This window comes from Acanthaster planci, linkage group LG19 (genome assembly GCF_054643075.1).
Source record: "Acanthaster planci isolate LZ-2023a linkage group LG19, COTS_SCS, whole genome shotgun sequence".
Taxonomy (NCBI): Eukaryota; Metazoa; Echinodermata; class Asteroidea; order Valvatida; family Acanthasteridae; genus Acanthaster; species Acanthaster planci.
In genome coordinates this window covers 8,310,705-8,337,983 of record NC_141795.1, presented here as the reverse complement: position 1 = coordinate 8,337,983, position 27,279 = coordinate 8,310,705, and the positions used below count along the sequence as shown (strand labels likewise).

Sequence of the window (27,279 nt, the reverse complement as noted above, 5' to 3'; positions counted from 1 at the left end):
TGCCAGAAAATAGTCAAATTAAATGATGGTCATTTTTTGCGATGTGAATGCCATTTGTTTAAATTTGTAATCACTACGTATGATCCTTTGATCCTTTGAGTAGTGTACAAGTGCAGATAGACTTGCTCCATCACTAAGGTGGAAGCAAGGAACTGCATCTCTGACAAGATTGAGTCCTTTCCTTGCCTTTTTGTGAATCAGTGCCTAAGATTCTGATGAGGATCCCTCATGCAATCTTGGAAACTGTTCCTCCTCAGTGATGGAGGCGAGGACTGGCATCTATCTGAGTTACTTCCTCTCCTTGACATTCTCATGAATCATCTCGGTGAAGTCCCATAGGATCTAGGTTGAAGGAGGCGAGGGTGCTCTTCTCATCAGCATCATGGTCTGCTTCTCCTGGGGCATATTCATAGCTTTCATGTGAGGAGGTCTGGAAAGAAATTAATCACAAAAGGAACTAAGTTGCAGCAGTAATTGAGACATTTCTTCAAAAATTATAGGATCCTTGTAAACTCCTTATTTTACACCTTTCATTTCATAAAAAAATTGTTAGTGTCTATTAATTTTCATCCATTTTCATGTCAGAAAATAAACTATGACAAGAGGATTCCTTTGACACTGCTGACCCATTACTTCTGAAAGCATTTGTGGTTTGTACTCTTTGTTAAAAATATTTTTCCAGACACCCTTTTAGGGTTAAGTGAATCAAAAAGTCACATTTTTAAACATATGAAAATTTGTAACTTAAAAACAAACAATTTGAGAAAATGTGTTAAATTTGCTTTTCAAAATATTCACTAAACAACAGGGATGTCAGGAATTTATCTGAATTTAACATAATGTGCAGCTTGGCTTCTACTAATGACTTGTATTAATGGGCAATATTATGAGGAAGAAAAATTGAACTGTGCCAGGTTGGAACTTTAATAAAAAGACTAACAGGACCAAATAATGTTTGATGGACAATTGCCACAGTTGCCCCAATCCATCTTCGTTAATGCAGAGCAGTGCTGCACAGCAAATCATGAAACCCCAGGGGGCAAGGCAGCCATTTGCTCATAGTTATTAAAAATGGAGACTTTCCTTTAATGCCCCTGCTGTTGTCAGTCTAAAGCTATTTCATGTCTATGATTAGACGCTTCATTTCATGAGTTTTACTATTAAAACTATGAAACCCAAATTGCTCCTTGAACATGTTGAACATGTCTCAGGACCTGTGGACCATTGATCAATGATAATTTGTCATGAAACAGCAAAGAACCATGAAGAGAAAGGAACTTTAGGCCAGGAAAATGTGAACAATCCCAGTATAGTGGGTGCATTCAACCAACATGCCCTGGTTACAAGGATTTAACTCCATCCCAATCGTCTTACTTGGACGACTATGCACACAACCATCCCTAGGTGAGGGTTGTCCTAAAAGCTAGCCTCAACCACCAAAGGGTGGATCCAGGACCCATTTTTTTTTTTCAGGGAAGGGGGACAAACTTGATTCTGGGGACTTTTTTTTATTTTTTTTATTTTTAAAGTTGTTTGAGGGGTTAGGCTGCATTTCTGCTTTTCAAAAGAAGGGAAATTAAATAGACCAAAAAGATCCTTTCATTTTTTAAAATGAAAACAATTTTTGCTCCCTTTTTGGTCATGACCCCAATTGGCCCCTCTGCCCTTTCCCGGATTCATCCTTGCAGAAAGCCACCAATAATATGAAACAGAGGACTCTTACCTGTGCTACTTATGGTGTAACCTGCCTCTTCAATTTGGAGATTTCATCGGTCAGTCCACTCGCACCATGACGCTAGCCAGCCTCAACGTTGATGTAGGCAGCCATGGCAGTACATTCACCTGGCAGTGAGGTGCCTTCTGAAATCTAAACACAGGGAAAATTGACAGTAAAACATTAAGAAAAGGTCACCTAAGGTTTTTCAGTCACACTGTAATGAAAAAATTTTCCCCAAATGAGCAAAACATCCACATTTCAACCTGTCACCACATAGACTCTTATTGTGGGTCGCTGTTAAATCCATAAGACCACACACTGATGGGGAGTGCAGGGCATAACAGGCTGGGTGGGGCCAGGGCCCAATTTCATGGGGCTTCTCAACACAGAGGAAAAATCGTGCTAACTTTAGCATAAAAATGTGCTAACCTTGCATGAGCACTAGCCATTTCATGGCGGTGCTCGGGGTGGTTGTGCTAACGGTTGCATGCGGATAGAGATTTCTGTTGTTACATCACTGAGTTGAAGCAAATCTTTCCTCCAAGGTTAGGATGCATTTGGCTGTACTTACTGTTTACGATATGCATGAAATACGCGGCAGAGCCTCTATAAGTGTGAAATCGCGTGCTAAGCAGCGCTGAGAAATTGGGCCCTGATTGTTACAAGCAAGGTTCCTGCGAAATCTGAAAATCAAATTCAGTGACCTTTCCTGCACTTTTCAGAACTAAAATATGACAATTTTCATGGCATTTAATACCACTCTGCACAGAAAATTTGTTTGGTATAATAAATGGGAAGACTGCCATAGCCACTATCCACAACCACCATCAAAATCACCCTTGTACAATCTTGATTTCCATGACTTTTCCTCAGACCAATTTTCTGTGAGTTTTCCATAACTTTCCAAGATAACTTTTTCCCAGGATTTTCAATGACTATAGGAACCCCGCACAGGGACAAATTGGTTAAAAGTACTGTACAGTCTATCATTTGAAATTATCCAAAAAGTATCCAAAATTGTTGTTGAAAAGCATACTTGGTTTAGATAGAGGACTAAATTCTGTGAGAAACTGTTCTTTCTGGTAAATGGCCATCATGAAGAAACAATGATTTCAAGCAGGCGCCTTCTCAAATTTTTGGAAAGTCACTATTAGAAATGCATGCAGGCATTGACACGATGCACAGACACTAGCAGTTTCTATAATTCATCAGTTCAGGGGGGGGGACAAGATGTAGCTGCATTCAACTGAATATGACAATGTTTCCCAGATGCTGAATTCAGACACAATTTAAAACACGACTCATTAACTTTTGATCTGAAATCTTAAGTCCTAGAATAGTTTTCTCAAAATATGGAGCATCACTATTAAGCTGAAACTTCATCTTCATCAGGTTTGTTCTTGTGTTCCCTTGTTCAGATTTTGAGTAATTTTGTTGCTTCAAAGGAAAATAATCCACAAAAGACAAATGATGGACTGTACCTTTAAACAAATTGTTGCGACAACCAAAATCATGACTAGTATTGTCATGAAACAAGAGATGGCTACACTCTAATGGGGCAGTGATGCCAGAAGATGAGCCCACAGGCAGGGGACCAACCACGCTGCTATCACCTTACTCTGTCAGGCCACTGATGCCAGAAGATGAGCCCACAAGCAGAGGACCAACGCGCTGCTATCACCTTTCACACTGGGTAAAAATACAGTAACAAAAAGGGAGCAGTTATGTCTGTACGCACTGTAATAAATGTACTTTTGTTTGAGCATGTCCCCAGCAGAGTTGTGGGTTCTAAGGCGATGTCCAAAAGGTGTGGCTGAGGCTAGATGATTAAAGCCACAAGTGAGTGGCTTCAGTCATTTGCCACAGACTTATGTCATTCTGTCAGCCTAAGCCAGCTTATTCGGAAAAGGTCTATCTTTAGCCAATTGTTACATGTACAAACAACAGGAGGTACCCAGGGACTGCTTTCTGAACTGAACAAATTGTGAAAACTCTGGCTGTGCGAGAGGAAATTTCTTGAAAAACCTCTGAATTTTACCCTAAAGAGCTGAGGGCGGAGAGAGATAATCTACCTTCCTCAAACATACTTTCCAATATTATCAAGGTGCATATTTTCGAGAAGCCTTCTGGAATTTTTCTGAATAACTCTTTTTGGTCATTCTGACACCATTTTTGTCAAAACCATTCTCATGTAGCAACTTTTTCTGAGAGAGGTCAACCAAGAATGTATACTTTTCCGCTGCCATTCCCAACTTCCAAGTGACTGTCAAACCATATGACAGATTGAAATAAAACTTCAATATTTGTACACGTATTGAGAAGGAAAGTCATGCATACAAAGTTTGGAAAAAAATCCAGCATTTGACAGCCCAATTCATAAGGGATATCCACGGGCTGTGAGGTGGTCCAATGTAACCAAGCTCTTTTAGGGTTAAGACATTAGGAAGTACCTGGGCCAAATCTACCTGCAAAAGTTGATTTCTTCACGGATGGCAAATATGACTGAAAAGTGACAGCTTTTCTACCTGCTGTTTTCTCCATCCACTGTTCTTGCTCCTCATCACTGTCAGAGTGGCTGTCACTTGGGTCCTCACTGGCATGACTGGAACTTGAGTCTCTCTGGAGCCCGCTTCTAGAGAAGAACAAAAAGGATATAAAATACGGATGTCATCACTGACTCTAAGTGTTAACTTCAGCAGTGAAAACAGGGTGGTGACTTCATCATAAAAAAAAATTGAAAAAATGAACAAAAAATATAAGCAGTATCTTTCCTTAGTGGAAAGCTACATTGAATTGTCGAATTTGTCGGACGAAGGAAGTCACAGTATAAAGGTTTGTATAGAATTGTTGGTTTTGTTTCCGATATCTAGGGCCTTTTTACACGCAGTCTTTGGACCATGTAGGACTACTCACCTTCACTGTCTGTGCTACGACTGACATCATAGTCATCTTGATCATTTTCTGTGAGGCCAAATTTGTCAGAGCTGACAAATTGTAGACAGAGTAATGATTACTTAAGCAGCAAGACGCAAGGATAGCATAGAAGGACGGTGGTTCCTGTAAACCTTTCCAAATCCTAAAAATCAACAGAATGATACATTCTCCACAAGCATCAAGTCTCATTTGAATTCAAAGAGGCTGGGCTGGGCTCTACTGTCCTCAATCTTCCACAAATCTCCTGGTGGATTTTGAAGGATCTGGGAAGGTTGGCATTAAGACACACGTAATAATACTGGGGAATTTTTATTCATGCTACAGCAAAGTGCCTGCCTTCAAGAGTTGGCAGTTGACCTGAGATGGAGTTGACTTGAAGCAGGTCATTGATTCCAGACCAAGTTGGTGACTTCACACTGACATGACTGATGAGTATACAGTGTGTTTACATTGCCATGTTTTGCTGGACCATATCCAAATCTTTAAAAAGGCAATTCGTTAGAGTCCAAGTTACTCAGACTATCATTGACTGACCTAAATGTACATCATCCTGATGTAGTCGCGTCAATTATCATTTCAAAAATTCCCTATGCAGAGCATGCAAAATTTAGTGAAGTTGGGCTTATATCATTAACGGAATGGCCTAGTAATCAGCTGCACGTACGGCCGAGGGGAGCACATCAGACTCAACGACTTCAGGGATAAATAATTTGCAAGATGTGTGCAAAATCTTGGTGGGCATATAGGCCTGCTATAGTACTTAAGTTACTCATGCCAATTTCATAGAAATAGGCCATGTAGGCCTACTGTAGGCATGCCTAGTGTTGATCCTAGTCCTACATCATAGTACATCATGTACTAGTCTCAACATTAGCCCAGGTTGGACGACGTCTACATTGCATTGAATCGCAATGTAATGTGGCCGTCGTCGTCTTTTCCTTTCCCCATGGTCTCATCACTCTCAACTGAAGAACTAAGCCTATAAGCAAAATGATTGCACTGGTACATACTCCATCAATGTCATCACGTAGGTGTGCCACCGATTCCTCAACGCTCAAAGATGATACACGAAGTCGCCAAAATAAACGGATTAATGCAACCACCATACGCCCAGTACACTACACATGTGCCACGCACCCACGTGTCTGTAAAATGGGTTCAGATGCAGCGTGAGTTTTGCGTAGTGACGTAAAGCATGTATCCAATGCTGGCCGGCCACTGACACTGAACAGGGGTTTGTTAGGGAACTAGACTGAATTCCCCAAAACGTTGCTGCCCTCAACGTTCGCAATTACTCAGTTGGATCGTTTGGCTCTGACCTTTGATCATTTACTTCTGTCTTTAGATCATTTTATTTTGTTCTTTGATTTATTTTTGAAAATTATTTCTGTCACCACTCTGAAAAAGACCACTGGAATGACTGGTTACGTGGGTACAAGGTGAATATCCCTTGAGAAGAGTGACACTGACACTAAGGTTGATCACGCGGGGTGGCAGTAACTTTGCAATTGGGTTCTGTCCTTTGATCGTTTAGTTTTGTCCTTTGATATTTTCTTTTTTAACCGTTTGAGGTTTTTGTGGTTTATTTCACAAAAGCTATTGGCAAAATAGGATTCACAGCTGTGATCCATTTTGGGTTACTCGTTTTTCATTTATCTTTTTCAAATTCATTTTTGTTCTTTTTTAATTTACCTGTTTACAACTTCGATGTTCTTTGTTTATGTATTTTTTTAATTTGAATTTTGTGCTTTGCTTTTTTGTTTGAAACGTTCATTTTGTAAAATATTAATTTTGGCCCCGATGGTGCTCCATATGGACGGCCCCAAAGTGGCCTGTTCCATCAGGTTTGTTCTTTAGACCGTCTGAAAGGAATTCTGTTTTAGGGCTCTCTGTTTGAGAGAAATATTAATCCAGCCTGCGTTACAGGTACCCAAAGTAGCCACCTGGGCCCGCTCTAGCCCCACCAGTGTGGCACAGACCCTCACCCCCTGGGAGCGACATGCATAGGGTCCGTGCCACACTAGTGGGATAGGCCCACTCGTACCGGAGGACTTCGGGTTTGTGTCGAGGACCGAGTGCCCCCTGGACCCTGCACCAAACCTTGACAATCCAGGGAGACCAGGACTTTCACACGGAAAACTTAGAGAACGTCTGGACTGGGGTTTTAGTGGAGGCTGTCACCTTTCCTGACTAGGCGTAGACATTGGCGGAGACTGATGTTCCTTCGCTGCCAAGATTGCCACAAGTACCCTGCGGACTCTTGCATCGACACCGAGTACCTGGACTGATATTGACAATTCTCGCAATCTATCGAATTGAGCCCTTCCACAAATTTTTTGCATTTGTTGGTCTTTCAAATATGCCAACATTGTAATAATGGTCTGAGTACTTTAAAAATAGATTGCTCTGCATCTGTAAATTTTATCCCACTTTGATTTTGTTGATTTGTTTTTCCTCCTTGCAATAAAGCAGAATAAAGGATGATACCCATGAACTTTGACCAGAGTTGTCACTTTTAATTCCAAAAGGAGTTGATCTAAAAGTTGGTTCCTGTTATTAAAATATCATGGTTTATCCAAGGTTGACTGCTTGCAACTTTTGAGTCAAAAATCTGTTTCCACTAATTTTGTAGGAATTTTATACAGTTCCTAAGGTTTGCCGTGTAGTTCTGTTATGTAGTCAAATGACAAATATGGAGCTTTAATAGCCAACTATTTGGATTTCCTTGACTTCTTCTGGTCACAACTTATGGCTAATGAAATAACACCACAAGAAGTCGGACCCACGGTTGAACATTTCGGTATTTTATTTCTTCAAACGTCTCATTCACATTATGTACAGGCCTGACAGTATCAGTCATTAGTCATGAATATTCATACATAACCATATTGAAGATTATTGCGAGTAATGTTATTCAAAACATCCAATTTATGATTATGCCAAAACAATACCTTTATTCTTTTTTATCTAGATTCTGATTTTCCTTGTATTAATGGAAATGTAAACAAAACTGCAAGGTGCTGACATTATTATTATCCATGACACTGTGATCAAAATATTTATGGTTTCACTCAGTACAACAGAAAATCGGTTTCATAAAATTACTCGGACCCCTCCATCACAATAAATAACGGTTACGTGTCAAGATGATGCATACTGCTGTGGCAATTGAGCCATCCCAGGGTCATCAATATTCATTATGTATAATGCTGATATCCATAACATACGCATTCTCCAATGTACAAAATAACTTCTTCGAAGCGTACTTTTTGCCAAAAAACAAGCTCACATGCAATTGTATTTATGCACAAAAACAAAGCAAGAATAATGCTGCCTGCATGACAAAGTTCTTTAACTGGACAAAAACCTCTTTTAAATCAAACAATTTTCTTAAGCAAGTTTTTAGATATATACTTCAGAATTAAACAAGCAAAACAATACTAAAATTCTAATCCAGTATCACAATAAAGCTTACGAGGATATAAGTACATGTATAGGAAAGTTCTGGTTTCCCTCGGCCTCGGGCAACTTAATTAAGAAAACGTATAGAGGCTTTACGTGGTAGACATCTTGCAGGGCAGTTTTTTGTTCGACACGGAAACCTCCTTTGTGCATACCCTCTCGAACAAAAGTACTGGCCTGCAAGATTGCGGCCCTGTAATCCCTCGACTGGGCTATTATATTAGATTACGTTCCTTTATGATCGATTTTGACAACTATTTACAGGTCAAAGATGGAAAACTTGGAAAAGAAAAACGTGAAACAGGAAAACACTCCCGATGAAGACCATCACACACATTGTATTTCGACGCAATCTTCCTTTTTTTAAATTTGGGGACAAATCGACTTACTTACGGGAATAAACTCCTGGGAAAAAGACTATTCAATATCAAAACTTTCAAATATTTTTGGTCAAAGCAAGAGAAGGGCTTTGGATGAAAACCTCTCCGACAGTGGAAACAATAGAAGCAATCTTAAAGATATTACGTATTTGTATTTTTAATTAAATTTATACATTACATGTATATGCAAAAAAAATCTGCTTTATGGTTTGCTGCGTACATTAATTTTTATACAACCGATTCAAGTCAAGGAGTTGTGAGAAATTCAACACCAGCTCGTATAACAGAACAAACGAAAATGTGTCCACGTTCCAGTTGAAAAACAACCATTTACAAAAGTGCAAAATATTACACAACCAACATTGGAAATCGTTCAAGAGCGATAAGCAGAATTTTAAAAATAAACAGATAAATCACCCACACCTTTTATCCACAGATAAGTTGCACATCCAAACATTGCTCGCTCGCCAAGCAATGTTACTTAGTAGTTCTATTTTCACAGAATTGGAAACATTCTTGAAATGACACTCACGAAAAATCTTCCCTTTTTGACAAATGATCGCATAATAATCGTGCTTGCTGTATGCAAACGTGCCCCCTTCTCGATCATGCACGACGCCGATTTCCATCTAATGGGGCTCATTCATCGACCCTTACAGACAGTCAGAAAAAAAAAACACAAAGGCAAAACGTCTGTCCTACACCATCGTCGACACTTTTTTACTTGCAGAGACTGCAAACAACTTTTTCAAGATTTTTTTTTACAAGGAAAAACACTAGTTCATTTAACCATGGTTACAAGAAGCATCATATATAAAAATAGTACTTATTAAGATTTACTTACAGAGAGAAAAATCACTCATCATTTCTACCATATTTTAAGGGAGCTATTCGCATTTTGTTCGGTAAAGAACTAGTTCTACACATTAGAAATTTCCAATCAAATATATATTTACAACTATTTATACTTTTGTTCGGTCAGCATAATTAAAAATGAAAAAAAAAATCATTTTCTTACATATTCAACCAATTGAAGGGAAGCTCGTAAGACTTGCAAATCTTGATTTTTGATTAAAGATTACACGAAGATTAAAATACATGATCAGTCAAGAAAAAATCATACAACTTACACTTTCCAAATATCACTCCTTAAAAAAAAATCAACTCTTACAATCATATTCATTCACTTTTTCGTAAGGACCACTTTTTGTTGGTCAGCTTGTCCAACTGACATTGTTTGCTTCCGTGCAGGATTTCCGATTGTTAAACACGATTGCTCCGACTATGTACATATTCACAAATACTGTACACGGCTTGAGTTGCATAGTGTTAAAAGCCATGACTCTATATCACAGATAACTAATAATTATCCTAAAAATGTGTTACTCGTGACTGCTTTTACTACGGTGAAAAAAAAGAACGCACTCAGGGATGATTACAGATGCTTTGCTCACGGGCACACATAATCACAGAACATGGCAGCAAATGTTCCAGATATCATGTGGCCTTTGGGATAATTGCTCTACAATCAGACAGCTGGATAGATGTTTATACTCAAATTTGGCTGTCAGTATGACAACATCTACAAGACCAGAGGCCGATCCGAGGAAGTGGTAGGCCGAATCAGTGCCGTATTCAGGCCACAGCTCGGAGGGGAGGGGTTCAAAGTGGGAAGTTATATAAAACGATTGTTCAGTTTTTTCATCTGTAAAAGAATCCTCTCCCGAAAAAAAGTGGGAGCAGTTTCTGAAATGCTGGCACTATTGATTCCTTACAAAAAGGGGCGGGGGGAATTTGCCCCGGCTGGATACACAACATTGCCAAATCATAACTTGGAAGTGTCAAAGGAGAAGGTGCAGTTGTCAAGGTCTCAAGCTCAACACATGGTGAGACCACACACCTAAATCAATGAGAGAAGATTTGGGATACTGCATATCATTTTCGCAGTGGACATAAAAGGTTCTTGTCAACACCAACCAAATCACCCTTGCCCCTATTATCAGCCCACTGAGCACACTGAAATAGCCATCAATCCATAGGGGAGAAAAGTCCACTACAAGACGGCCAGACTTTACATGCTTAAAGGTCCATATTCTGATAGTTTAGCCCAGCAGTTAAAGAATTATACAAAAGTTGCAAAATAAATTACACATACCCACACCAAGTAACTAATATTAAACCAATCAAAGCAACTTTAAAAGACAAATCACATATCAGGTTGACAGTAAAGGGAAAATAAAATGTATTTGAACACCAAAAATCTATCTTTTCTACAGATATTTTCAACGTAATGAAAGGCATGTCATGGCAGCATTTTGCTCAATTTTTTTCCATCAAAGCCTTTTAGTGAGCTCAGTTGGAGTGAAAAATGGAAATAGACTCAACTTAACATTCAAATTCATGTTATTGTAATCAAGGCATACATTCGCTGATGCCAAAAACATAAAACAAAAGGTGTTTCAAGCACCTGCACATGTTCCAAGCACCTGTGCAAGTTTAGGTGCATGTAAAGTTTGAACTGGTCCGAGGATCTGCAGGTGTCTACTCATCTTCAGGTGCTCACAGCACCTGTGCATGCTCCCAGCACCTGTTCAAGTTCCAGGCACAGATAGAGTTACAGTTGGTCCAAGAACCGGCAGGTGTTTATGCATCTCAAGGTGTCCATAGCATTCTCTACATAGCTGTTCAAGCACCTGTAGGAGTTTCAAGCATTCTGGCAGAACACCTGCAGGTGTTCACTTACATAGATATTCTATGCATTCTCACTCAGCACCTGTAGATGGCAATGCACCAACAGGCCTCCACACATATTTCCTCTGGCACCTGCAGGTGTTGCTTGCATTCCCCCTCAGCACATACAGGTGTTGTGCACCTGTTTCCATCTGGTACCTGCAGGTGTTCCTTGCACCTGCAGCTCCTCCATAAGTTTATTTTACATCCACGCGCCTAGCTGCTTCTCCACCACAGCCAGTGCATCCTGCCGACCCATCTCCTGCAGGACTCGGGCCAGGTCCAAGACAGCACCTTCCTCCCGGTGCCTTGCCTCCCACAGGTCTAGGATTTGGTCAGTGGGGCTTGGCTTGATAGCAAAGTAGTTAATGTAGCTGTGACAGTACAAAGAAGAATATTGTGTGAATATTTAAATCTACCACGACTAGTGTAGGTCTGTACACAACTACTATCTGTTGGTTGAAAAGAGGTGTGGCCAATCTTTATTTAAATCTACCACGACTAGTGTAGGTCTGTACACAACTACTATGTGTTGGTTGAAAAGAGGTGTGGCCAATCTTTGGATTGCCCATGTGCAGACCTCATCGATTAGCATAAAGATGAGCTACCCATGCTCGATGTTGGACAAGATATCATTCGTGGAAAAAACAAAACCCCTTCGCTTGTTGAACTTTTTATAATGCAGAGTCCATACATCTCAACAAGAAATGATGTACACGTATTGCAGGAAAATAAACTTCATTGAAATCGGCTGCTGGTGAGGTACTCTTAAAAAATGAGACCTTGCAGTGTTAGGATGTACTTGGATTAGAATGATCAGGCTGTTATGTTCTGAAAACCATGTCTTAATCTTGCTTTTGCCACTAAGTACAATGTAATGCTGATCTGTTACATTCAGGTAGCAGACCAATCCATTAAGCTCCACCTCCTGATCTTCTGACCAATCACAGCTATGAGTTATGTCCGACACAGGAGCACAGAAGTTTGACATGTGCAAGTATATATGACCCATGCGGCTGCAATGGGCAGTGTCGTGCTGGAGAAAAGCACGTGCTCAATGCAAATGTGCACAGTGGGCGGAAACTGGCAGGATCGGTCATTTTGCAAGGTGTCTAACTTACCCATCCACACCCAGTTTGGAGGCCAGCATCCTCCAGTCATTCCCTCGGCTCCTGGGTGGGTCCAGCAAGGTACAGAGCTGGGAGCGGAAGGGCCGGGACAGGCGAAAAGCCTTGTTGGGGGCCTCCAGGGTCATGGAGCCATAACTGGAGCTGCAGTTGGCCACGTCTGGATCCGAGTGACTATGGTCGCAGGATATCTGCCAAAGACAGATAGAGGGCAAATTAAACCCCTTTGCTATGGAGGCCGTGTAAACATAATCTAGCTTTCAGCATACACAGGTGTGGCTAATGGTTTTTAACATCAAGCATGCCCCAACGCATCTCCGGTTGACATCTGACAATGGTAATCCTCCATTTGTTTGTATACAAACACGAAATCTGTTAAGTAATCCAGACTTAAGTTTGGCCACAGTACACAGCCTGACGTGGTAGCAAAAATACTACTCCATGGGCACGCCCACAAGTTTTGACAAAATGAGGTTGCAATGAGAAGTGTATATATACTCTTCAAAAGGCTCCTATGAATCAGCCTTTGTAATTGATGGTAGCGTATCAAAGGCTGGCCGCTCAATCTTGCCTATTTTGAAAACAAAATTGAAATTGTCCACCCAAAACAATACCATAGGTAAGAGGTTTGAAAGAATGCCTGAACACAAGCTATAACTAGCTATCTTGACGTGACTTACGTCGTCCACACATCGAGATATCTCGATGACCTGCCTCGTGTTCGGGGACGACCCCTGCATGACCTCGATGCGACATCTCACCATAGAGACAGTGGGGTCGACCCTTCCTAGGGTGAAGGCACAGTGCAAAGTGTTGGACGCTCCACTCCAAATGTGATAGAAAGGGATTTCCTGCAAGATAACACATCACGAAACTGCAAAAGTTATCAAAGACCTTACTTCAAACTCATGGCAAAAGTACCTTCAGATCATGTACTGTTTTTCACTTGAAAACTTTACCTGTGATCAGTGACTATTTCAATCGTGCAATGCATGCTCCCCCCCCCAAAAAAAAGAAAAATGACAATTTTCATATAAATGTTCAAAAATAATAACCCCCTCTACTGTTGATGGTTTATCAGTGCTCCCCCCCCCGAATTCCTTATGAAACCCATGTGGGCTTACAATCCATCGAGTATTCCAATTTCCCAAGGCAAATTCTCCAAGGATCACCTCAAGAGGGTAATTTTCCTACACCAGAAGAAGTAATCAATATTTGATAATGTTTATCAGTGTTACAGATTCATTAAAAAAAAAGTGGGTCAGTAAATTTTTGTCTGAGCAAAAACTGGCTGTCCGTGTTTTTACCTATCCTCGGGTTAGGCGGCCAGACAAGACATTGGACGCATTTCAAAGAGCTCTAAAGTTTACTCAGCACAGAGAATAATTTGGTCAGAAAAACTGGATACAGGCCTAACACTCAAGGCATGTACATGTACAAGTGACTCGTATCTTGTTAATTCTCACTGAGCATGTAAATTGGTTGGGCGAGATTTTCTGCCAAAGGAAAATAGGCCAAAGGCGGAAATTTTTTTACCTGGAAGTTTGAGGCAACTTTGCACTGCCAGCCTGACATAATGTCCTCGATGGACAGCCGCAGGTTGTGGCCGGTGTCCGTGAAGTGCAGCTGCTTGGGTCTGTGCAGCAGTCGGCCGCCTAGCCTCTGCTCAATCTGAATCACATTCTGCAAGACAGTGGGATGAGAAAACAATGATATTTAATAGCAAATCTTACACTGTCTAGCCAGAAGTGTAATGTTCAGGAATTAAGTTAATGTGATTTCTAGTTTCTAGTGTGATGTTTGAGTTCCAGCTGCGAGTTTCACGGCCTCTAACTTAGCCATCTCCAAAGACAGTTGCAAACAAGAGGCTGGAGATCTACGGTAGTTGCAAACTTACACAACATTCTGCTAGTGGCATTTAATGGTATTAGGCCAACAAAAAACAATACCTGGTCTCTGGTTAGACCAAAAGTCCAGAATTGATGCGGCGATGTGGTTTTTTTTTGGGGGGGGATGGAGTTGTCTTTTTAACACTGGCAATGGACGCGAAAACGACTGGCATATTTGATCAAAGAGCAAAGGCTAGTAGTAGCACATCTTGTAACCTACCCATGGTCTACTGTTTGTGTTCAACATCAACATTACAAAGTCGTACTGAATCTATCACCGGGTATGAGCTTCACACGAATTAATCTGGTTCCTTAAACAAACTGCCCTTCTGACTTGTGGACTTGTGGCTGGGAATCACTCTACTCGCAAACATTCAGGTAGTGCAGAAATAGAGGGCACTGTTTTGAAATTTGTGAAAAAAATGAAAAAAAAAATTTGACGAGCACGCTCAAAATCAATGCGCCCACTGACCAGAGACTGACTATATTTTTGGCCTTACTTCAGACAGTATTCTCTGCTCCATCAAAAACTTGAGTATCTTCCTGTCTGCTACTCAGAGAGATTGTGCGGATTCCGTATGTGTCAGAGACAAAGAGTTCTCCTCAAAACAAAAGCTGTAAAGGTTTGTCTCCCATGTCTCAAACTGCTGTTTCAGTTACAGCAGTTTTTTCTTTTCCACAGATGACCCTGAGAGCAAAATATGCTCCACTATGGCCGACAAGAAAAGTTCGACAGGACCATAAAAATGCTCCATCTCACCTCCAAAGTATCAGGTGTGTCCTCCATGATGTAGACCTTGACACTGTAGTCCATCATGGCTCGCAGGACGGGCCCAAACACGGCAATCTTCAGCACTTTGCTGGCAGCCTGGCTGGGCAGTGACTCCCCCACGAAGGCGAACCAGCTGAGCTGGTCCGTCACGATGGAGCACTGCCTCTTGTCCACTTGGCAGAAGATGGGTGTGTTGATGGTCTCCTCGCCAACTGTCAGGATTTTCTGAAAGAGGGACGGGTGCACCATTATGAACCAGACTCGCTGTGAACCCTTCAGATCTATTTTAGTTGGCAGACCTATTGGTAAAAGGGGGCCTGGAGGACCAGCCCCCCTTCCAAAAGCAGCTATGCTCCCCATCAGATAAAAAAAAACCATTAGCCTTAAAATTATCTGCTGTTCTTATGATGCGCCCCCCGGTTAAATGGTACTGCCCCACTCCTTAATGTCCAAGGCTGGCGACAGTGCTGTTTAGAAGAAGGATGTCAGTCAAAGTTTGGATGATTTGGTATCTAGAAAAAAAGACCTTGGGAAACTTATAAAGTATACCAGTATTTTATAAGCTGGCATTATTTCTTTCAGGAAAGTGACATGTGGTTTGCAAGCATTTACAGCAATGAACCAAAGTACAGCCACATACTTTGAAGTGATGTCTTAAAATTGCTGACACAATAAAGAAGACATGCACACCTTCTCAGAATACATGCACAAGTATAGTTCACTCTTCATTCTAAAGAGGATGGAACTCAAATCTTAGACTTTGCCCCTCTGTTTTATTTTTTGAAATCGTAAACTTCGAGGTACTTTTGGTCCTGGACTCTGACCGAAAATTAACCACTGCATTCAGCACAACTTTGTACTCTTCTTCAATGCGGGAAAACAAATTTGACATCCTTTTGGGGTTACATATCAATGCAACATTGATGCGCTTTTCTCCTTGGAATGACATCACAGTTTTACTCATGAAACATGGAATTTCACATTTTCAGCATGAAAAACAAGAAAGACTCCAAAATATCTTTTAAACCGGCAAGATATATTTTGAACATAAGGTTAATTGAAACATAAGGACTGTAGTAAAACGACTGCATTGCATGGCTTCTTTAAAGATGTTCTGATGCCTTTTGGGGTTTTATGCTAATGTCACTTTCCATATTCATGAGGAAAACCTGGACCCTTTAAAAAAATGCAATGATGTAAAAAGGGACCCACCTCCCAAGCTTGCTTCTCGCCCGACCGGCAAATGTTGCTGTACACAGAGCACCTCCAGTCCCCTCTCATGCCGTTGGCGCAGTGCGGCGTGCTGATGATGACGGGCTTGGCGAAGGTCAAGCCCGGTGGCCCGCAGATGACCACAGGGCTGAGGATGGTCTGCTTGCCGCTGACCCGGGGACGGTCGTTGACGTCCCGGCTGACCGCAATGTAGAGGTCCTCGGAGTGACCTTTGGGGAGGGCCCCTTCAGGTATGAACATGCTGATCCCTGCCGAGGACATTCCAACAAAAAAAATGAAAACTGGTTCATTTTTTTCTCCTGATTGGCTTCAACACAGTCACATGGTATTCATGAATATAGATTATTTGTTGGAAACCTAGTGGAAGACTGTAAAGACTTTCTTATAGAGATATCCATGCAAAAGTGAAAATTAGGTCATACTGCCATCTTCCTGGTAACTGCTTTTGTTACAGACAGATAGTGCATAAGGCCTACTCATGTGTATCCCTGTGGAACAAAAGCACTTACCCAAGAAATGGCTGCCACACACAACCTCTATTAATCATACTTCATAAACAAAGAAGCTTAAAAACAGAAAGCAGAATTCAAGTTAATGGTACCAGTTATAATTTCAACTGTCTTCTCTTCAAAACTCTTTTTTAAAAAATTTATGAATTATAATAATGAGATCAGTAACAGCACGATTGTCATAAACCACACAAACTGACAAAGCAACAAGAGATTTTTATGATTCTAAAAAACTGGAGGCTATTGCAATCATCAACAGCAAATCCTGCACTCATGCCATCCCTGTAAGTCAATTTGTGACTGGCTCTGTGTAATGAGACAGAATTTGCTGAGTCCACTGAGGAGTTAAGGGCCTCTGAAAAAAAATCTTGCAGGGTGTAAACCAGTGGGACCCCTCAATCTTTTTGCCCCAACAAACTGTTTATCTGGATATCAAACTGAATGATACATCATATCCAAGAAATCAACATGCTCTTTCCAACACAAACTAAAACTCAAAATACGGCTTGTGTGGGAACGATACGCAGATTCATTATTTTCGAAACAGCGGGTCTCCCTGAAAACAATATCGTAACCTCACCTGCATCGGGTATGACTAGTCTGCCGCCACGATGGCTCACCATTCCCCAGGACATACAGTGCGAGTCTATATGAGACGGGATCCCCGCACTGACAATAGAGGGCGCCCTGCCCTGATCTGACCCGTAGGGTGAGCCAGGCGAGATGCTCTCCTCCTCCGACGAGTGCACAGCGGAGTCACGCAGCCGGCACTCGTGAAATGCTGTGGTGCTGTCCTCGCCGTCGGGCTCCGTGCACCGCTGCTGTGGCGATGGAGCGTGGGCCATGTTGCGGCATGGCAAGTCCAGCGGGGGGCGGTTGTGGAGGGCCTGACGGCAGCACTCTTGCGTGGGCCCAACGAGTGGGATGTACTGATGCATGGAGGGATCGACGATTGGGGTACCATTCGGCACGGCGTAGTTCGACGAGTCCGACGAGTAATCGTTCAGGTGTGTCATGACGCCATTCTTGCCCAGGTATGTCACCACCATGCCATTGGGCTTGATGTCCTTGGGATCTTCGTAGTAGGCCTCGGTGGGGAAGACGGGCGAGGGCGTCATCTGGATCTTCTCTGTCATCTGGACCTTTTCTGGGTTGTGGTTGGGGAGGGTGACATGAGTGCACATGGTGTGAGGTGCTGACTGAGTCAAATCGGGCTGGACAGACAACATCGCCATATTACACTCATCTAGGACAGCAACGTTAACCAAGAAAGGCCGGGAATGAGCATGCTGGTATTTTTCAGACATCTTGGGGCTGGGTCAGGAAAGTTGTGGCTGCAGTTTTGCCCACTGACTGGGAAAGCCTTCTAAGAAATGGTCTCACTGGCTCTCATCATTTCATTCAGAGTCTAGAAATTCCAAATCTTGCCTTTGTCTCCAGCCTGGGCCTAATTTTTCTAAAACCATTTTCTTCCATGCTTGCTTGAGTACTTGCCTACATGTTTGTCTATCATTGTCATTATTGTCATTGTCAATAATTGTCATTTTGCTGTTGGTAAGATTCTGCTGGGAATCAAAATGTTGGGCCCTCTGACTTTTTCAATTTAAAATCCTCTAAAGTTGTTAAATGTTGGTAAAGTTTGAAAATACTCCAAAGTTTGCTTTCAGATGGCAAAACTTGTGGCTGAGAATGGACCCGTGTTAAGCTGGGGGCGATCTTAGCTTGGGGTCTAAAATTGGGAAACTGATGCTGCAAGCCACGGCCAGAGACAAAGTCGTGATTCGGAAAACCGACCATCTGTAGAAGCTCCAACTGATAGTATAGTCAAAACCTCTTCAAACCATCACAAGACCATGTAAGACCAATTCACATAAACTACCACAAAGGTACTTGCGTCTGGTCTTGTGTCCGGTCTTGTGTCTGGTCTTGTGACGGTCTTGACTACAGCACTTCCTACTGCCTTACCTCTGGTTGATGCTGTGAAGCCGGACCCTTGCCTTTTCCGGCGTGTGACTATGCAGACAATAATGAAGACAAAGACGCAGAGAAAGACCAACACTGCCACAGCTACGCCAATGTAGAGTGGGATTTGATCCTCACTGGAATCTTTCACTGGAAAAGAGAATAATAATATGTACTTATAAAAAAAAACACATCTATCAATAATGATGCTCATGATGCAAACATCACTACTACCCCTGCTCACCTGGTGTATAAAGATTCCTATAACCATCTCGCCTTCCCAGGAGTACATATACATAGCTTGATGCTCAGGTGAAATCGTTGGTCAAACATCTGCAGAAACCAACTATGCCCTAACAGGCATTCATTTATACGCCTGATATGAGAGAGGCAAGGAGGGGTCACAGAGCGATTTGTCAGAAGTTACTGCACAGGCTAATCTCTGGAATCGAACCCCGGACCCCCCTGACTGATCAGGAGTTACAAACCCTAACCACTAGGCCACATGTGGCTTTAGATGGCAATAACAAACGCACATCAAAAATGACATCATCCAATCCTGCACTCTAATGGACTCCTGATTGCATGTCTGAATTAATTAAGAAATTTCCAAAATCACATCACCTCTATCAAACCCTCAGGAAGAAATCCCAGCTAAATTAATTACAATGGAAGAAAATTTCAAATTGGGATCAAAGCCTGAATTTCATTTGTAAAATCTCATTCCGGGTCACAATGTCACTCGTCACACTTCTCAATAAAGAAGAATAAAGATTTGACCAAAAAATCCTGCCAAACAGTTCAGATTCTGAATGACACCTCTCAAATAAAAAAAATGCCACGATATAATGTCAGGAAAAAGGAAACCCTTCAAATCACCTTTTTATATATTTTGATTTGAATGCTTGAGGTAATTTCTACGGAAATTAAAAAAGCCGTTCAAAATCAAATCGTGAACCTAGTTTCCAGGGCACATTTGTTCTTTTGTTTCTATAATCGTCCAATCAGCATCTACCTTTTGGGTCCTCATCGTTAGCAGCAACTGGTGGACCCTTTCCGTTGTCTGTCCCCATGGCTGCGACTGGTGGATTAACGGTGGTTGGGGAAGCTTTCATATCTACAAAGGAACGACATGAAGCCTGATATCGGATCTGGTTCTTGGTCTTACTGAACAAGATATGGATTATGGTGAATTCTCTTCTCTGCTGTGCAATGGTGTACTCCGTTAACTATATTAAGATTTGTATCAATAGTGCATGATGTGTCTACATGTAGATGGGCTTTAGTATGAAAGTGGCAAAATCAACTACAATTTAGCAATATTGGTAAAACTCAAACCTAGTTCTAGAAATCAAAGTACTAGTATTTACTTGGGCAGCGCCCGCCAGAGCAGTTCCTCCTCTCAATATTTTCGCCAAAGCAGTCTTGGCCGCCATTGCTGGGGGGCGGATCATCACAATTACGACTCCGAACTTGCTGACAGTGACTACTACATGTCGACCAATCAGACCACCTCCCCCACTCTCCATTTACTGACCAAAAAAAAAGGAAAAAAACGGTATTTTATGCTCTACTTTAGCGTAAAGACTGCAGAATTCTGAGTTAAAATTACTTTTTAGGCTGTAATGCCAGTTTTGTTATATATTATGACTGACATATTGTCCCATCAATGAGAATAGAGATCTCTCATCCAAGGTATATAGGCCATCGATTTTACAAAATCTTTTCATACAGAAACATAAAAACAACACACGTTACTGGTGCATGCTGCCCTCTACTGGCAGATGCATGGTTATTAACCTTCTCTGTTGACTGTTGTAGATATGCAATAGGAACTACCAAAACCCCGGCATACAAACCTTTCTTCTGTTGGCAAACAATGACCGCAAATGTGTGTCCAAAGTTTGCCAAGAGTTCACCCCTGGTTGGCAACAACTTTTACCACGAAATGTACATTTGCTTTGTCAAAGCTGAAATGAGTCAAACTCATTTAGCAGTCAGTAGACTACTTATTATTTTAATACTTATGTAACAGTTTGTCAAACTTGGTGGATTAATTTGGTTTAGTACTCAGCCTTAATTAAAACAGTGCAATGCTGCAAAAGAAAGATCTTTAGGTCCTGGTTTTTCTGTGACTCACAGGAGTGCCCAGTAACACTGACTGCAACTCCATACCTGGGCAATCCTCGGTGCATGAGATGGTCTGCACATCTTGGCCGGGGCAGGGCTGGCCGCCATTCCTCCGCGGTGGATTGGTGCACAAACGCCGGCGCTCTCGCAGTCCCGTGCCGCAGGTGACGTCGCACTCTGTCCAACGACTCCACGATGTCCAACCTCCGTCCACTGAGTAAGGAAAAATGGGAGCTTGTGTTTCAAGCAATTTTACAGTAATGTTATGGGGTTAACACACCTTTGCCTATTCAGTACAACTTCAAAACTTCTTAAATCACAAACCTTGTAAGTTCACGGATTATGTTTTGACCAACAAACCGTTCCCCTTTCTGTTTGTGGTGCTGCCAATGGAAAAGTGAACTTCCCCCCCTTTTCTATACATGTCCGCATTCATTCATTTTAAAGGAAGCCTCAAGTTTTTAAGAAAAGTTTTCAAAGTATTAAATCAAAAATTTGTAAATGCTTAAGCAGCTCTACAAAATGAAAAAAATAAAATGGAATTGTTGTGAACCTACTCGAATGATCTTCAATTAATATTTCATAAGTAGATTCAACTGAATGGTTTTTATATCATCGCAACAAGAATTAAATCTGTCACTTGTCAAGGAAGAGCCTTCAGACAAAAAAAAATGATTCCACCAGTCTTGCAAAGCAGGGATTTTCATGGACCTGTAGTTCCCACTGGTATCACTACTGTGTCCTCCCGCCCTCCCCCCACACACAAAAAAAGATTCCCTAAAAGAAAAGTTCAGGACTGGAGGGATTTGTGATATTTTCTTGGGGGACACACACTGGGCTTTGCCGTCAATCCGCAGATAATGGGATGAAATATTTCCACAGGTGCTGAGTGCTGACAAACAACTCTCTCCAAAGTGAGATGGATGACTGTGCAGACTGAACTGACCAACCACCTGTTTGCCTGGGCAGGTTCCAAGGGAGGGACTGGAAAGCACGGGTGATTTGTTACAGGGCAGGTCACCGAAACAGAGCCAAAGATTTGCCGAGGAGAGGGGAAAGACAGTTCAATATGGCCCCACATGATCAAATCAGTTCAGACACATGTCTGTGTGCATTACTTGAATGTCTGTTTATAAGTATCACACTACCAGGCTTGTCAGATTTGACAGATGGCTTGAGCGGCCAGAGCTCTATTTCATCAGTACACTTCAGAAATCAAATGAACATTGGGCCCACTTGTTTCAGACTGGATCTGGATCTTGATCAGTGATCCCGAAACTGGTCCAAACAGGCAGTACTTGGTGTCAGTGAACCCGCACGAGGTCACTGATTTTTGATTAGGATCCGTGTGAAACAAACTCATTTTGAATAAAAATGAGCATGAATTTTCTGAATTTCTCAGACATGACCTGAGCTCTTTCCAAAGTGAGCCAACTGTTTGGTTGCTTTCCCTGCGATCTTGGAAAAAGGAATGTTTGACACAAATGGTCCCTTCTTCACTTGGGTATTTACAGACTGACCTGACACTCTGGAACTAGAAGAGCCAGTAATGCCATCTTAATTAACTAATGTAAATCACTATCACAAGCAGCCACAGCCAATAGTATTCTGTTGTGTGCCTGCTCTTCTAATGCCAGGAGGGACAGATATGCTTTTGGAAATTATGTTACAGGATGGACACAGGATTGAATCTTCTTACCATAGACGATCACCTGGGCGGGCTCACTCTCCCGTCTCGCTGCTATGTTCTCTGCGACACACGTGTAATTCCCGTTGTCCTCCAGCCTGATCTGGTTTAATATCAGGCCCTCCTGGGTCTGCAGGTAGTGCACGTCTGACGTGTCGATGCGCACGCCATTCTTCTCCCAGTACACTTCTGGCTCGGGGACCCCGTGAGGTGGACGACACAAAAGGTGGATTGATTGCTGTGGCTGAACTCGCTGACCGAGGGGCTCTTGCTCAAACAGTCTCTTGAGACCTGTTAAAAGAAGGGAGGGGGGAAGGTAGATCAACTGCCGTTGTGTTCGAATGATGTGCCATTGAGACTTTGGAGCAAACAAACACTATGCACCGAGTTCCAGCTCGGCTGAACATTACAGTTATGAGGCATGTAATCACATAAAGACATGGCCCACGTAAACATTACATCATTGTCTGACATTAGACTAGTTGAATATACACATTAGACAGGCTGCATACACTACAACGGTGTGTAGTGTTTCTTATTCAACTTAGTGTTTCCATGGAGAACACTATTTCAACATGACACCAACCATATCCAATGACACCCAACAATCGGCAAGTTTGTCATGTGATTCAAATCTTTGGATACTGATTCAGAATTCACCTTCAAATTCAGAATCATCCAGGCAGGAGAATTAGACAAAGATTCAGTGATTGTTGGTCTAGCCAACTCAAAACAATCAAACTTATCCCATTGGGCATAGCGGCCTTCTCCTTTACTGATCTTAAAAGCTCTGATTTTTAAGCCATATGTATTGGAGTTTGTTTCCACTCCCATGTTTTTAAAATGTTGTAAATCCCATTTTTGAAGGATCATCCATGTTGTAGTTCGTTCAAACTTTCATTGTCCATGCTTTTTGCAGCATCATCAAATTTCACTCTGTCTTGAGAAGAGCTGACTATCTGTAATGCATAAATGTGATGTCCTTTCTGAGTTACCTTACAAGGCTTCTTGTTCAAAGACAAAACAGTGCTTCACTGCATTATTTGCTTCTTTGCTCTGGTGAACTCAATCCACTTAGGAAAGGTCACCAACGTGACCTCCAGGCTTGGGGGAACAAGATTACACAAAATGGACATTTTGAGACAGAGTCTGGGATTTTTGTTAGGGGCTGACATGAATGTGACGCTATTGAACATATGACAAGAGAGCAGAGCTGAAAGGGCATAACAATGGAGGTTATTCCCATGCATGTCTTTTCTAACCAACCACCTACAAAAATTATAATTTGGCCTAACCTTTCTCAAACTGCAAGAATAAATATTTTGCCACGATGCTTCACACTTGCTACTTTCAGAACTTCTACCAAATGAGCACGGAGTTATTGGTGTGACAAATTTGACAAGACTTATTAAAGGCGATTTCAAACATCTTTTACACACAGGAATTCCCTGATGACAAAAATGTTTGCTTGGCAAGGCAAACAGGTCACTTAACTTTGAGACAATTCACAGCTTGCAGTTGCTCAGAATGTATTGATGAGAAATATTTCAGGTGAGGTGTTCAGAGAAACCAAGCTCGTTATATTGGAAATTTTTGGCATTGTGCTACTTTAATTTTGAACCCCTAAAAACACATCAGAACTTTGTGAACACTTTTGACAAGTCTCAACACATTCAAGGAATGTACATGAACGTGTACATGAATGCTGAGTCATCAAATCTTTTTTACACAGATCAGTCAACTCTAAAAAGAATTTTTTTCATCAAACATGCATAGATTTATTCATCACTTCCCTCTGAAATTTTTTTGTTCGGGCTGACAGGACTTTAAGAGACTTTCTTTTGGTTTTTTATGTTCCTATGGATACCCCTCATGTCCACTGTCTGAATGCAAAACAAGGGGGTCATTCATTTGCTGTAATGCAAGACTGGTCAGACAGTCAAATGATCCGAACAAATCATCCTTCAATGTCAGCTTTGAAGCCTCAGGCAAAAAGCACTGAGCTGTAGACAGGTCATTAAGATTTCAAAGGCAAATATAATGCTGTTATTGGCCACACAAACGTCCAAGAAATAGGCCTAGTGGCTGTAACCTCTCCTGCATGGAGATGCAGAAGAGTAATAAGGAATTTTACAGATTTTTCTTATTTTAAAGATCAATTGTTGGCTGGCTGCAAAACAAAAAATCTTGGTACATGATGAACTAAATGATTATTTCCCGTAGTATTACTCCAACTTTGTCATGACCCATCACACCTGGCTTAGATCCCCCTCCCAACCTACTCCCACTTCCAACCCTGAAAAATCATGGAAAGATTCCTATGATTTCCAATTCCCCGCTGGTCAACCCTTGGCACCTTCAGAGGGTGACAGGCTACGCAAAACCCAACTGTTGAGTGCATCTGAACACTATCAACATGGAGATGACTGTGTCATCCACATAACATGAGCTTCTCAGATTGGCGTGTGACACGCAGCAACACTCCTCAATACACTCCAATCCTTTGCAGAGAGATGCACAATAGCAAACAGATAAATTGCAGTGCTCTGCCTTGTGCGTAAAGCTAAATGTCAAAGCATCAATTTATAACCAACGCAATGAATAAATGATCAGAAAGTGTGTCTTTCTTGACCGCGCTGTGATAATTGGGTCTGGCTACGCTGGTGTAATGAGGCATGAAGTGTCTCAAGAAGGAGAAGGGAAATGGAAAAGACATACTCGGGGATATATATATATATATTTTCTGCCTCTCCGAATCACAGCCCAAATGCAATTCAATGTGGGTGGCATGTTGAACTAAGGAAATTAGAGACCTCTTGAACTTACGAGCAGAATAAAAAAATGGATGCAAAGGGTTTGTGAGGGATAGAACCTGTGATGTAAAAAAAAACCCGCACCCTGACAAGGGGAAAAGGTGAATCAGTTCCATTTCTGTTTCAGGTGATGTTGATTTACCTCAACTGCTTATCTGTGGGGCTATTTCACAAAGTGGTAAAAATAGAAGGCGTAAAAGTCTTGAGTTCTAACCCCCCAACCTCTCTGTAAACAAGTAAACATTAATCCACAGTAATGTATTAAGTCACAGAACAACGAGAAAACTCAAAGCTGCAAACGACGACACAAAGAGAAGGTTTGTTTGGTTCTTTGGTTTTCCTGTTTCTTGTTTTCGATTTGAATCGTGCATTGTGGAAAGTGCAAAGAAAAGCAATGGGACAATCCATGGTACTTGGAAGGTTGGGCTCTCACCGTTATATCAGATCTATGAGAACAACTTGCCCTGCTGTCATTTTTGCTTCCCTGCACCCTTTAAACCAGAGATGAGCTTGGGGCCCTAACACGATTCAACAATGTCAGGCTACAAGGAACCTGTGGGGCAGGCCTAAAGACTCACTCTCAAGGCTGCGGCACAGCCTCCAAGATCCACTGAGAGATCCCTCCAAACAATCCCTGACCCTACATCAACATGGAGAACAATGGGTCCACGTTCTCGGTCTCTGAAGGCTCTGAAACTTAATTAACAGATTCTCTTTCCCGAAAAAACTCCCCATGTTCAAGGCCCAATCACGACAGTGTTTATTTACTCGCGCGTGCCTACCCCGAGACCCTGCAACTCACTCCTGTACAGCCAGTGACTCACGGAATACACTTGTTCAAATATTTCCCCTGACTCGGACGCTATTCATCCTGCCCACTAATTTCAGTTTGAGAAGGTGGTCGCCGAGGATCATTAAGACACGGATTACCCGCTCTCGCCCGCCCCTCCTAGGCCTACAAACAAACTCGTCCAACAGTGAGTTCACTCCAAGCAGGCCCGCACCGTCATCATTGTGCAGTCAAGTCCCTTCCGCCCAATCAAAGAAAAAAATCCAAGTTGCGTTTCAGATTACAAATTCAGGGGGGGTGGGATGGAGTGGGCCAGGATTGGCTATCTCGTGGAAGCCCATTGTTATGGTAACCGAGGAAATGGAGTGGGCCAATGCTCCGACCCGCGTATCACTTTTCCCAGTATTCGCTGCCTAATTGAACTGCGCCACTGGAGGACCATTGTTCTCTTCCTCAGTGCCAATGTGGCCAAAACGGGGTAACCGGACCCGCCCGTACAAACAGCGCCCGAAATAGACACTGTTTTCAATTAACACAAAGTGACAGTAATCCACTGTCCATTGAACGAATGCTGTTGACTGTGGCACCTCCTTGGGGAGAAAAAATGGAGAGCTGCTTGAAAAACTGATAAAAAGGGGGGGGGTCTTTACATCGGGCACATTTCTGAGTGAGACCAATATTCAAGGCACAAGGGGAGCACAAAAGGGCCAGCAAGATCAGTTTTGATTAGGTGGCCCCTCGTGTGCACTCTTATGGATCTGGGATTCATGTGAAATGTCCGTACACAGTAATAACAGGGTGGGGAAAGGACACTGTTGGTTTATGGCAAAAGTGAAGACAGTTTCTGGAGTGTCCAGGCTTGTTGCATGGAATTTTTTTTCAGCTGTTTGAAGCTGTTGAAGGCATTGCGAGTTCACCCTCAAATGCTCAAGTGGGCAATTTTTAGACTTGGAAAACTTTTCATGAAAACATTTCTCATTTTGAATTTGATCAAACCAAAATCTCATGTATGATCAGATTTGAAACAAAATTCTGAAACCAGTCATACTTTTTTTTTTTAACAATTTCATCTAGTGGATCTTTATTCAATTTCTGTACACTTTATTCTGTAAGATTGAAGAATACACACTGACACCTTCAATGT

The 27,279-nt window shown here is 41.9% G+C and overlaps 2 protein-coding genes and 1 long non-coding RNA gene across 8 annotated transcripts in view; 1 reads left to right on the top strand and 2 right to left on the bottom strand.

Annotated features, from left to right (window-relative positions):
• LOC110984473 (carbohydrate sulfotransferase 5-like) overlaps nt 1–27,279 on the top strand; it is a 253,387-nt gene that overhangs the window by 22,146 nt on the left and 203,962 nt on the right. The gene's annotated exons all lie outside the window — the stretch shown is intronic.
• On the bottom strand, nt 471–5,833 carry LOC110977576 (uncharacterized). Of its 3 annotated transcripts, XR_015423348.1 has the most exons (5): nt 5,662–5,833; nt 4,631–4,701; nt 4,243–4,349; nt 3,199–3,406; nt 471–1,867 (listed from the first exon to the last, which is right to left on the bottom strand). It is a non-coding gene; the product is annotated as an uncharacterized LOC110977576 (long non-coding RNA). The 3 variants fall into 3 exon arrangements; XR_015423349.1 differs by lacking the exon at nt 4,631–4,701; XR_015423347.1 differs by lacking the exons at nt 471–1,867; nt 3,199–3,406 and having other exon boundaries at nt 4,128–4,349.
• LOC110977571 (netrin receptor UNC5C-like) overlaps nt 7,435–27,279 on the bottom strand; it is a 121,736-nt gene continuing 101,891 nt past the window's right edge. For 2 of the 4 annotated variants that reach the window (XM_022231808.2, XM_022231807.2), the window contains 12 exons: nt 22,545–22,823; nt 20,891–21,058; nt 20,086–20,247; nt 19,731–19,832; nt 18,719–18,865; nt 17,334–17,999; nt 16,224–16,492; nt 15,000–15,236; nt 13,887–14,033; nt 13,031–13,201; nt 12,345–12,541; nt 7,435–11,597 (listed from right to left, as the gene is read on the bottom strand). In XM_022231808.2, coding sequence (XP_022087500.1) covers nt 11,426–11,597; nt 12,345–12,541; nt 13,031–13,201; nt 13,887–14,033; nt 15,000–15,236; nt 16,224–16,492; nt 17,334–17,999; nt 18,719–18,865; nt 19,731–19,832; nt 20,086–20,247; nt 20,891–21,058; nt 22,545–22,823 — 2,717 coding nt within the window. In that variant the 3' untranslated portion in view covers nt 7,435–11,425. The remainder of the gene's footprint in view (nt 11,598–12,344; nt 12,542–13,030; nt 13,202–13,886; nt 14,034–14,999; nt 15,237–16,223; nt 16,493–17,333; nt 18,000–18,718; nt 18,866–19,730; nt 19,833–20,085; nt 20,248–20,890; nt 21,059–22,544; nt 22,824–27,279) is intronic. The other 2 variants (XM_022231809.2, XM_087129770.1) reach the window with 2 other exon arrangements.